General features: G+C 43.8%; 1 protein-coding gene across 1 annotated transcript in view; it reads right to left on the bottom strand.

Moving 5' to 3' along the window:
* Nucleotides 1–13,406, bottom strand: part of LOC137439183 (uncharacterized) — a 320,724-nt gene that overhangs the window by 212,600 nt on the left and 94,718 nt on the right. The window contains exons 5-6 of the mRNA XM_078767715.1: nucleotides 5,807–5,982; nucleotides 371–571 (exon numbers count right to left, since the gene is read on the bottom strand). Of these exons, the coding sequence (XP_078623841.1) occupies nucleotides 371–571; nucleotides 5,807–5,982 (377 nt within the window). The remainder of the gene's footprint in view (nucleotides 1–370; nucleotides 572–5,806; nucleotides 5,983–13,406) is intronic.

Genomic DNA, 13,406 nt, shown 5'->3' on the forward strand with positions numbered 1-13,406 from the left:
ATACCCCTGATTTGCAAGTTAAATGAAGTTGTTAACAAATTGGGGCATATGGTGTATACATTATGTGTGAGATGAGGGGAGGGTGTACATCACGTCACTTATGACGCTCACTCGCCCAATGCACCGTTATTTCATGTTTTTACATCGATTTGATTAAGAATTGCAAGTTATTATTGTGACATTGACCTTCCGCATGTGAAAATGATGCGGTACCACAATTTCCACAGCCATTGGACATATCACAGCTATTAGGAAAATCAAACAGACTTGCTCTTATACATATACATTTGAGCTTGGAGGAATGTTCATCTCCGAGAATGACCACACATTAATCGGTGATAAAGCACCTGTACACCCCAACACAACACACCTTGTCAATGATGGACTGCATGTGGGACTTGTGTGCGAGGTCTCCATAGAGCAGTGAGGACCACTGGTCAGGCGCAATGCGCAGGCCGGCTTCCATTGCGATCTGCACCACCTGAGAGTCGTGCTCACGCCGCAAAGCTTCATACGTGCGGAACTCTTCCTTCAGTTGCATCAACGAAGAGTCTTCGTCACGCTTCGTCACCTGCAAGTTGTGTCAGGGCATTTAAAAATAACGTTTAGGACCAGTGGTCCTGTAGCTCAATTGGCTGGTTGCCAGAAAGTGGAGTTATGGATGGATCAGGGTAAAAACAACCATTCTGAGTATTGCGCTGCAATACATGTCCCCTACCGGCAGTCTGTCATCCGGAAAACTGTGTGAATTATATAATTACCAACTCACGGTCTGAGGTAACTCGGCTAAAAATTATCCGATTTGCACCAAATAAAGTTCATGAATGGTTGCACAAACCCCAACTTCTCACTAAAAGTGGAAACAGAATGTAAATTGGAGTTAAAACACGGAATATTAACAGCTTTGACTTACCGCACTCCAAATTATAGTCAGGAAAACTGTTGGGGAAATTACCAAAGTTCAAAGTGCCATAACTTTGTCAAAAATGATCGAAACGTCGTGAAGTTCGAACTTGATCTGTAACTTATCATGAGGACCCAGGTACCAAGTTTGAAATCATTAGCATTAAGAGTTTAGAAAAAAAAGTCTGGAAAGCTGTTCTTTGCGTGACGGACTGACGGACGGACAGATGGACAGACGGACAGATGGACAGACGGACAGACTGACAGACAGACAGACAGACAGACAGACAGACGGAGGGACGGAGTGCAAACCTATAGTCCCCTCCGGTGTACACCGGTAGGGGACTAATAAGAGCTGGATTGAGAATACACATTTCATGTCAAGTAGTATTGACATGATGTTCACAGTAGTACAACTCCCTGCTGTATATGAGCCTTAGTTTTTGAGATACTGCCCACTTCCAGGATGATTATGTCACTTCCTCTTGTGTCAAAATTAGCCGTGTTTGATAAGGTAATACTCCAAGGTGTCTATAATTCATATTTTGAGATATTGCTCACTTTCTGTGTTATAACATCACAGGTGGCCGTAGTGTGTTCCGGATCAGCTTATTTTAATCAAACGTTCCCATAGGAAGTCAATCATATACAGACTTGGCATTTAATATGGAATATTTTTTTGTGGGGGTGAAAAGGTGGATCAGACTCGGCAACGGTTGCTCGAGTGAGATGTGCATGGAAGAAGTTTCGGGAACTGAGTGGCGTGCTGATGAGGAGGAGAGTGTCGCTGAAGCTGAAGGGAAAGGTGTATGCTGCATGTGTGAGAAGTGTTATGATTTATGGGAGCGAGACATGGGTAATGAACGTAGAGCAGCAGTGAAGGCTGGAAAGGGTGGAAATGCGAATGGTTCGATGGATGTGCGGAGTATCGTTGAGAGAGAGGAAGACAAATGATGAATTGCGAAAGATGATGGGAATATTGCCTGTGATTGATGCTGTGAAGAGGAACAGGTTGATATGGTTTGGTCATGTGTTGAGGAAGGATGAAAGTGACTGGTTGAGAAGAGTGATGGAAATTAATGTAGAAGGAAGTAGAGGACGGCGAAGACCGAGAAAGACTTGGCTAAAGATGGTGGAAGAAGAAATGCAGGCAAGGGGGTTAACAAGGAGAGATTCAGAAAATAGGGCAAAATGGAGAAGATTGTCATGGGGACCACAGGGCTAACCCCCGCTCTAGCAGGAAAAATGGCCTTAAAATGCATGTTGTTGTTGTTGTTGTTGTTGGAGAACCTACTTTTCAAGATGACTTAGAACCAAAAGTTCATTGGAATTATGTTGAAATTATTCCAGATTTTGTTAATGTGACCTTTAAAAGAAACAAAAACCACATTTGACATTTCGAAGCAAATAAATTGATCCTTGAAAGTGATGTAAACTGATATCGAACTCAATTCACGGACAGTACTGTGTTAAACTTCTGTACGTTTTCCAGAAGTATCTCTTTATTTTGCACATTAGCCAAAAAAAAATTCAACAAAAACAAAAGCTAAATTATGACTGGGATTACGGACAGTAAAATTACAGTTCAGTACTTCGTCTAACCCCCACGGGCATTCAGGAGAGCACGTACACGTCGAGGCATGCTGTTCACGAGATTTGCCAAGGTTTGGACAGGAATCGCTTGCCATGCAGTAACAATAGTCTGCTGCAATTCACGCACAGAGGTCGGCTGCTGGTCCAAGTTGTCGATTTGACGCGTTAATTCTGCCCACAAGTTCTCTATCGGATTCATATCCGTGGACATGGCAGGCCACTCCATATGCTCTACACCACGGTCAGCAAGAAAGTGTTGGATCAATGCGAGCTCGATGACGCCGTGCATTGTCATCTTGGAAGACAAAGTTTCCTCGAAAGGCTGCACGAGCAAATGGAAGCAATGTTTCTTCCATAATGACCCTGTACTTGAACTGGTTCAGGTTTCCATTCAGAACAACCAGGTCAGTTTTGCCCCCTGCATGAAAAGCAGCCCAAACGGTCACCAAACCACCTCCAGCTTGGACTCTTGGCACTATACAATCTTCGTTGTGGGCTTCATGCACTCGTCTGCGCACTCGGACGCGGCCATCTTGACGATAGACCAGAAATCTAGACTCGTCACTGAAGGTCACGTGATTCCAGTGTCCTGGCTGCCATTGACGGTGCTCTCTGGCCCACTGCAATCGGCGCTGGCTGTGTTGTCTGGTCAGGCGTGGCTTTCTCAGGGGACGCCTGGCACGATAGCCTGCTTGAACCAGTCGTTAGTTGACTAGCCTTCTGGATACAGGCACATTTGTCAGTTGCTGCCACTCAGCCCTAAGCCGATAAGCTGACTTTGTATGGCCATTGCAGACTAACCGGTGCAGCTGGCGATCATCTCTCCTTGAGGTTCTGGGTGGACGTCCTGGCCTTGGTATTGGAGTAGGGACACCCCTCTGAGCATTTCGTTTCAGGATCTTTGACACCTGACCTTGAGTGATGCCATACTGCCGAGCAATAGCACGCTGTTTCATGCCAGAATTTCGTAAAGCCACCACTCCATGACAAACAGCATTGTCAAGTTGTCATGGGGACTTCAGAATTATTGGAATCTCCCGCGATGAAGCTATCTCTGAGGGCCTTTCACTCACTCACCGCAGGCAGGTAGGTGGTCTTTCTGTCTTCTACCGACTCCTCTCCGGCCTTGCACCCCCAGCTCTCTCTGTGCTCTGTCCCCCAAATATTCCTACAGGTCGCACAAGATCTGCCAGCAACCCTCTGATGGTTAAACTGCCGAAATCTCGGCTCTCCGCTCACCTTCACTCTTTCATTCCTCTTTTCTCCCGCCTCTGGAACAAACTCCCTCACTCCCTTCAATCCCACTCCTCCCTCCAGGTCTTTAAAACAGCTGTTCACCACCATCTCTTATCTTCCCCCATCCAAAACCTCGATCTTTTCTACCCCCGCTAATTCACCCCAGATCCACCTTGTTTGAAATTCCAACTTCTTTCCTGGAAGCCCTGGCAGTGTCCATATGTTTTATACCTCTCCCACTGCCCCCTTCCCACGCCCCCCCCCCCCCCCAAAGCCCTCGCCCTCTCTCAGATCTCTCGATGTCTCCATGTCTCTCGGTCCCTGCTCTCAAATGTTGTGTTTGTGTCCTTCCCCCTCTCTCCCCATCTTGTCTACCGCTCCCTATGTTATATGTTTTATGTGTCGGTTTGTCTTTCTGTGTGATTAATGTTCGCTCTTTCACGAGCCTCGATCTTGTATACAAAAAAAAAAAAAAAAAAAAGTTGACGGACCATCTCCAGAGGAAGCGGCAATAACTTTTGTAGACGTGCAGCAGTTGTTTTCCACTAATACAAACGCAACAACCCTTATATACCCGATTGTTAAGCCAATCGTCAAATGTACCTGTCCTTACATTTTGTCACGCCACCTGTGATATAATCCTGTTATTGACTTCTTGCTGCGAAAGACAATCAGTGACATGGTTCTTTCAACAAAGACATCACCGAAGGGTAAATGAAACTCACCAGATTGATATACTGAGTTCAGAAAGTAAACCCAAGTCAAGAAAAGAAAAAAAATTCCATATTAAATGCCGTCTGTATTTTGTTTCGGATTGATTGATTAAGCGGTTTCAGAGAAGATGGATTTTAAAGGTTTTCCTTTCATCCAATATGGCTGCCATACCACGTGACTGATGCAGTCATTGTTAAAAACACATGAATGATCACTGTGGTCACATCCTGAAAAACAAAATATATATTTTTCGCCTCCTCCGTCCACTCAACACCCTCATCCTTGCTGTTGAAGGTATTGTACAATTCATCTCCGAGGGTCTTCACGGTTTGGTTCAATATCAATTACGAGTCTGACAAACAGCAAGGTCTGGTTCCATGCAGCGAGTGCACCCACTCTGAACAGGAGCGGCAGATACGGTTGTTATTGTACTCTGTAGGGTATATAGATTACAGTACATCTTGGCTCGAGCCTCAAGAACGTCAAAGGCGTACTCAGTTAGCAAGGTTCCGCACTCCCACTCTTTCTATGGTAATAAACATTTTGTTCATGAAAACCTGTACATGGTCATTCGAAAAAAACGGGACTGTCCTTAAGTGCAGCATAATTGCCTTTAAAAATCTGGCAATGAGCCGATTTGGAAATGTGCCTATGGCGCCAATCAAAATTACATAATGCTATTTTTTTAAGGGAGGGGCATAAGGGCTTGAAAACCCTTACTAATAATTTAACACTCAATCCAAACAAAGCCAATGGAAATCTGACGCAACAAAACCGGACAGTGTATAATCAGCAGAAGCTGAATACAGGCCTAATGTGCTAGGCCCACCAGGAAACAAGATGATGGCTATATAATTTTGTCTTGGCATTGTGGTGGGTGGAGTCAAGCAACAGATGAGGGTGTGGTCCGACAGCTGTTCAACCAATGGGTGCACATTTCAAAAATCGACCTCCAATAAGAATCCCAATAACAGCAACAACAACAGCACTGCAAAGATCTTGCAGACCTGTGACATGTTGCAGGTAAAAATATATATTTCCCTTGGGTCATTGATCACAAATGTAAAGTTTTGCATTGATTGGTAAAGCCTGATCGAAATTCGAGAACTTTTGGGACCTTTAAACATGACAATAACATACTTATCGGTGGAGAGGGGAAGATGACACTCAGTTCTACCACATTGAAGATAATTTCAGCAAAGTTTGGTCACAACCGTATCAGCAGTTTCAGACAAGAAGTGGCAAGTGTTTACAGATGGACGGACGGACGATGCGACAGGTGAGCTAAAAAGGAGTCCTTAACATCGTGCAGTGAACATGAAGATCAACACGGTGCTTGCTCAATACCATGCGTTCTCACCTTAAAGCATGAAGCCCGGTAAAGCAGTTGCACCACATGGCCAATACTGGTTTTGGATGCCTGGGGAAAGCGAGGTTCCAGGCGCTGCACGACAAACAAAACCAGCACCTTCCGTGAGAGGGCCGAGCCATCCTCAAGAGCAAGCAACACGAGCTTAAGGGCCTCTTCCTGCATTGCTGCACCACAATGAGGACAACACAGTTAAATTAAAGTCTGACAAACAAATATATATGATGTAATACCAAGCAAGACAGAATTGGAGAAATACCATACACTGAAAAATGGGTACTGTACTCTAAAATAACTTTTAGCTTGTGGGGTCACCTACATATTAATAACAAAGGAAGACAAAGGGAAAGGATTGATAGAGTGTTGCAGACATTTAAATCGAAGGAAAGAAAATAGACGTGTAAAGTTAAGTTTTCCGAACGGGATCCATTGTGTTGTTCTGTTATACAGACTTGGCATTTAATATGGAATATATATTTTTTCTTGACTTGGGTTTACTTTCTGAACTCGGTATATCAATCTGGTGAGTTTATTTTACGCTTCGGTGATTTCTTTGTTAAAAGAAGCATGTCACTGATTGTCTGTCGCAGCAAGAAGTCAATAACAGGATTATATCACAGGTGGCGTGACAAAATGTACGGACAGGTACATTTGACGATTGGCTTCACAATCGGGTATATAAGGGTTGTTGTGTTCTGTATTAGTGGAAAACAACTGCTGCACGTCTACAAAAGTTATTGCCGCTTCCCCTGGAGATGGTCCGTCAACTCGACAATGCTGTTTGTCATTTAGTGGTGGCTTTACGAAATTCCGGCATGAAACAGCGTGCTGTTGCTTGGCAGTATGGCATCACTCAAGGTCAGGTGTCAAATATCCTGAAAGGAATTGCTCAGAGGGGTGTTCATTACTCCAATACCGAGGCCAGGACGTCCCCGCAGAACCACAAGGAGGGATAATCGCCAGCTGCACCGGTTAGTCCGCAATGGCCGTACCAAGTCAGCTAATCGGCTTAGGGCTGAGTGGCAGCAACTGACAAATGTGCCTGTATCCAGAAGGCTAGTCAACCAACGACTGGTTCAAGCAGGCTGTCGTGCCAGGCGTCCCCTGAGAAAGCCACGTCTGACCAGACAACACCGCCAGCGCCGATTGCAGTGGGCCAGAGAGCACCGTCAATGGCAGCCAGAACACTGGAATCATGTGATCTTCAGTGACGAGTCTAGATTTCTGGTCTATCATCAAGATGGCCGCGTCCGAGTGCGCAGACAAGTGCATGAAGCCTACAACGAAGATTGTATAGTGCCAAGAGTCCAAGCTGGAGGTGGTGGGGTGACTGTTTGGGCTGCTTTTCATGCAGGGGGCAAAACTGACCTGGTTGTTCTGAATGGAAACCTGAACCAGTTCAAGCACAGGGCCATTCTGGAAGAAACATTGCTTCCATTTGTTCATGCAGCCTTTCGAGGAAACTTTGTCTTCCAAGATGACAATGCACAGCCTCATCGTGCTTGCATGATCCAACACTTTCTTGCTGACCATGGTGTAGAGCATATGGAGTGGCCTGCCATGTCCCCGGATATGAATCTGATGGAGAACTTGTGGGCAGAATTAACGTGTCAAATCGACAACTTGGACCAGCAGCCTGCCTCTGTGCGTGAATTGCAGCAGGCTATTGTGACTGCATGGGAAGCGATTCCTGTCCAAACCTTGGCAAATCTCATGAACAGCATGCCTCGACGTGTACGTGCTCTCCTGAATGCTCGTGGGGGTTACACGAAGTACTGAACTGTAATTTTACTGTCCGTAATCACAGTCATAATTTAACTTTTGTTTTTGTTAAAAAAAATTTTGGCTAATGTGCAAAATAAAGAGATACTTCTGGAAAACGCACAGAAGTTTAACACAGTACTGTCCATGAATTGAGTTCGATATCAGTTTACATCACTTTCAAGAACCAATTTATTTGCTTTGAAATGTCAAATGTGGTTTTTGTTTCTTTTAAAGGTCACATTAACAAAATCTAGAATAATTTCAACATAATTCCAATGAACTTTTGGTTCCAAGACATCTTGAAAAGTAAGTTCACCCCCACAAAAAAAATTCCATATTAAATGCCAAGTCTGTATTTTCTTCCATGTGCATTGTTTGCATTTTCATTGAAAATTTCCATGATAAATCTTACCTTGTTGTGGATATTTTTTTGAATTCGTATTTTTTTATGCAGCCTTGCTTGGCCTCCTCAGATAGTCGGAACTTAATCGTCTGGGTTTTGAGGGTGTTTTGTTGTCCTGTATCTCATTTTTTTGTCTTTTCAGCCTTTTCAACATTATCCTATTCCCCTCTACGTACAAAAATAAAGAAAAATATAAAAAACAAGATTGTATTCTGCCCTCCACCTGTACTTCCTCCACATCTCTCCTTTTCCTGCATCATTTTCTCATGATCTTCATTGAAGAAATGCTTCTTCCTTTAAAAAGCTTTTGAAAACATTAAAATGCTTATATTCACTTACTTCTCTGGCATTAACATCCCACATGTTCTTCTTCATCACGAGCTATTCTTCCTCCCCTTCACAGGGCATCTCCGACAAACCATCACCCCTTCCAACCCCAACTTTCCTACGTGAGTGCAGCCCTCTTCAGTATCTCTCCACTTCACTACCCCCTTTTCAGCAACCCCTCTCACCCCAACCCCTCAAAGTCTCCCCTTAAAGCTTCACCTTCTCGACTTCCCCATCGTCCTATTCTTCTTGGTTACCCCCTCATCCTGCCCCCTCTCGGCTACCCACTTGTCCCGCCCCCTCTCGGCTACCCGCTTGTCCTGCTCTCTCTCGGCTTCCTTCTCGTCATGCCCCTCTCAGCTTCCCCTTCGTCCTGTCTCCTCTCAAATTCCCCCCTCACTTCCCCTCCACTCCCACATCTTGTAAAGCCTCCGTATATCCTGTAGAGTCTATACTATAGGATAAAGGAGGCTTATAGCTTTTGCACCGTTTGTTTCTGCAATCAGCGCCTCCAATTTTAATGGTACCCTTGAGTTTCTTAGACCACTGGGAGTACTAAACCACCATTTCAGCTATTTATTTATTTTTGTTCTTCCTGCACTCCCAATTTCTGAACTATATCAATTTCTGAGCTGTCTCGTCCGATTCTATAGGCCTGAACCCCAGCAGCGGAATTGCACTTTGCTGATCTTACACCTCCTAACCCCCAGGTGCACCAGCTTCAACTTCCCTTCCACTATCTGTGTTGTCCCTCCTCCAAACAGTTACGACTCCATCCAGACCTCTCTCAGATAACATGGAAGAAATTTTAACCACTCATCCGAACTCTCTTATTTCTTTTTTTTCTTTCTTTCTTTTTGCATACCAAGTCGAGGCTGGTATAAGAGCTAACACATACAACATATAATAGAGGGAGTAGGAGGCAAGAGAGGGAGATAGCGGAAAGTACAACAACAGTGGAGAACAGGGACATCGGGATATTTGTGGAAGGGAGAGGGCTGGGGCGAGATACAAGGGATAAACAAGATGGACACTATTAGGACTTTCGGGAAAGAAATCAGAATTTGACAAAGGTGTATTTGCTGCCCAATGGATAATCTCCAGAAATTCCTGGGAAATTTACTAAGGTGTATTTGCTGCCGAATGGAGAATCTCGAGAAATTACTGGGAAATTTACCAAGATGTATTTGCTGCCGAATGGAGAATCTAGATAAATTACTGGGAAATTTACTAAGGCGTATTTGCTGCCGAATGGAGAATCTACAGAAATTACTGGGAAATTTACTGAAGTGTATTTGCTGCCCAATAAAGAATCTACAGAAATTACTGGGAAATTTACTAAGGCGTATTTGCTGCCATATGGAGAATCTACAGAAATTACTGGGAAATTTACGAAGGCATATTTGCTGCTGAATGGAGAATCGACAGAAAGTACTGGGAAATATACTAAGGTGTATTTGCTGCCGAATGGAGAAAATAGAGAAATTACTGGGAAATTTACTAAGGCGTATTTGCTGCCGAATGGAGAATCTACAGAAATTACTGGGAAATATACTAAGGCGTATTTGCTGCCGAATGGAGAATCTGCAGAAATTACTGGGAAATTTACAAAGGTGTATTTTCTGCCGAATGGAGAATCTGCAGAAATTACTGGGAAATTTACAAAGGTGTATTTTCTGCCGAATGGAGAATCGACAGAAATTACTGGGAAATTTACGAAGGTATATTTGCTGCCGAATGGAGAATATAGAGAAATTACTGGGATATTTACGAAGGTGTATTTGCTTCCTAATGGAGAATCGACAGAAATTACTGGGAAATTTACTGATGTGCATTTGCTGCCTAATGGAGTGTTACATAAAACAAAGATGTGAAGTGAACAATTCAATAGTGATCAAACCGAGCTATTCTCAGCTTTTGAAACTTAAAGATTTTGGAACTTCATTTTGGAAGCTTTGAAGTGGTTTGTCAAAGTAAAACTGTCAACTAGAAAACATCTCAAAATGTAAAGCCCGTTCGCATCCACATCCAAGATGCATTTAAATGAAACTTGATGAAAACAACTAAAAAAAAACAAATTGCACATTTTAGTCATTTGTGTTCTCCATATTCTCTTCATAGAGCAGTGGTTCTTTATCTTTTTAAAGGCGCCGAACCCTAACGAAACCCACCGATCACTCGTGGAACCCCTCAAATTTGACAAAAAAAATAAGAAGAATTGCATCTTAATGCGTTTTCTGTTCTTCTTTCCGGGAGGCGATCTGGGAAATGCGTGGTTTTGTTTTGGCAAGGGCCACCCTCAAATCATTTTCGCATGCAAGCCTGCTCCTTTTCTTTGTTTTAATGTCCACCACTTTCGAAAACGCATGCTCGCAGAGATACGTTGTAACGAACGGCGTGAGGATCTCAAGGGCAATTTTAGTGATGTGAGGATACCCTTCCATTTGGCGGCACCAAAATGTTGAGTGTTGTTGTGCCAAAGATTTGTTGTTGAGTCTGGCTCTGCTGAAGTTCGATGAGGTCGTCGAGGTATTGGTCGTTGACATCTGCCGTTGCAACGTCGAAAGTAAACGGCTGGCGCAGCCATGCTGGGTATTGCTCTTGGTCGGGGAAGTAGCCGTCGAATGACTTTCAGAGCTCATCCAAGTGCGTGGCAATCGCTTGCTTCAGCTCCCCCGGTACAGCAGTGCCTCCAACTTCAGACTCAGATTCAGATTCGATCCCGCTCACACACTCATCCAGTAGCGAAAAGTTCGCGAAGTTGTCGTTCTCTGTTCGCCGCCTCCACAACGGTAACTTCTTTCGGAAAGCGCTCAGCTTTTCTTCAGATTCAATGACATTCACTCCACCGCCCTACATCTGGCAATTGAGATGATTGAGTGTGTCGAAGATGTCAGCCAAGTACGCCAAGGCGAGGATGAACTCTGATTCTTGGAAGTGCGTTGCATGGCAATGCTGGTGTTATCGCAAAAACAGGGCTAATTCTACACGTAAGGCAAAAACACGGCTCACTACCTTCCCTCGTGATAACCATCGAACGTTATAGTGGTAGAGAAGGACTTCAAATTCAGAGCCGATTTCATTGCACAGCTCTTTGAAGATGTGATAATTCAGAGCACAGCTTCGCACGTAATTCACAGTTTCAACGACGATTTTCAGAACATTGGCCAGTTTTGGAGGCAGGGTTTTTGATGCCAGCGCATGTCTGTGCAGGACGCAGTGTGTGACGATGATGTGTGGTGCATCGGCCTTCACCAGCGCTCCAAAACCGGGGTTGCATCCCAGCATGGCTGGAGCTCCGTCCAAGCAAACTGCAGACACCATGGTCCACGAGAGGCCGTTGCTTCTGAAGAAGTCGTCCACAAGCTTCTTCACATCAGCTGCCTTCGTCGTTGTTGTGAGAGGCTTGCAGAACAGAAAGTCTTCCTTGATCTCGTCTCCTTTGACATAACGCACAAATACGATGAGCTGGCTCAAATTCAAAACGTCGGTGGTCTCGTCGAGTTGAAGGCTGAATTTTGTCAGGCTCTCGACTAAATCTGCAACTACCTGGGCGAGGATGTCATCGATTCTGCATCTGATGGTATCATTTGAGAGTGGAATGAGAGACAACTTGCTTTCAGCAGCTTTTCCCAGCATGATGTTGGCCATCTTCAATGCGGCTGGTTTGATGAGTGTCTCGCCAACGGTGTGCGGTTTGCCCTGCTTTGCGATCAGGTACGCAACTTCATACGACACGGTGAGCATCGGTTTGTCAATTGGAACGAAGCCGAGAGTGGGCAAGGTAGCACTTGCGTCGAATCGGACTCTCTTCAATTTGAATTCATCCAGCGTTGCGTCTTTGTACTGCACCTCGCCGTGCAGTTTTTTGAAGTGTTCCCATAGTTTTGCTGGTGCTAGCCCGGAGTTGCTCAACTTGACATTGCAAAGCATGCATTGAGGACGCTGACTTCCGTCCCGTTCCGTCAAACACGTGAACCCATACCGCACGTAATCCTCCGACCACTTCCTTTTTTTGCTCGACACACTGCAAAAAAAAAGAAAAAAGTAACAAACTGATCTTAATTGAGTTCGGGCAAATAATTATATGACAAAAATTTAAAAAGGAACATGCTTAAATATAATAGTAGGGAGATAATGGGGCTTCCAGGACACCCATGTATTTAGATGGGACTTTTCCCCAAACTGCCCATTTTTCCCCCGATTACCGCGACACCCCCTTCTCCTTTTACATGTAAGTGAATGGGGGAGTCCTTACTTAACCTCCAAGGACCACGCGACATTCAAAATTCCTCATTGATCCTATGAATATTTGCTCATTTTCTAATTTTTTAAACAACTCCATTCTCTTATGGAACTCATCCCCATCTAGGATATTGATAAACTTTACATCAAGTACCTTTCTCTGTGCGTTTATAAAATGGTATGTTTCACGGAGGGACCTGGTCTGTCCTCCTCCCGATCCACATACCATTTTAAAATTATAATATTTATTATCCGGTTTATAACCATCAAAGTTCTCACTCCACTCTAATATATTTTTCTTCCCGCCCTCCATTACCCCACTTAACAAATGAATACGTTTATCCGTCTTGAGGACCTTCTGACCCTCTCAACCTCTCGGATCTGGTATTTCTCACACTCATTATGTTTTCCATTTATATACCAAGGTTGATTACACCTCCACCCTTTAGTCTGGTTAATACTTGGTTCTATCATTTATTTATTTATAAAAAAGGCGGCGGTAGCCCTTAAAATCCCTAACCCCATTATCTTATCACTAATATATGGATGGTTGTTGTTTAATGGCTTATCAGTTTTGTTTTTTGTAATTCTTGTGAGTAAAATGAACCCAAGATTTCTTCCCCATTCATATCATATAATTTGTAAGTCCAAGGGACTGTATCCATTACATCAATGATTTTAAATAATTCACGAGTCCATTTTTGTGTATAACCTTTTTCAAAATGGCTTTTCCATTTGTATATTCTTACAATATCACCAACTTTGAACTTGGGCTTTCTCAAATTAATCTCCTTTTCATATTCTAATTTTGTAAATGTTTCTGATGGTTTTGATTTTGTTGATGAATGAACT

The sequence above is a fragment of the Myxine glutinosa genome, chromosome 13 (genome assembly GCF_964187855.1).
Source record: "Myxine glutinosa chromosome 13, kmMyxGlut1.1, whole genome shotgun sequence".
Lineage (NCBI taxonomy): Eukaryota > Metazoa > Chordata > Myxini > Myxiniformes > Myxinidae > Myxine > Myxine glutinosa.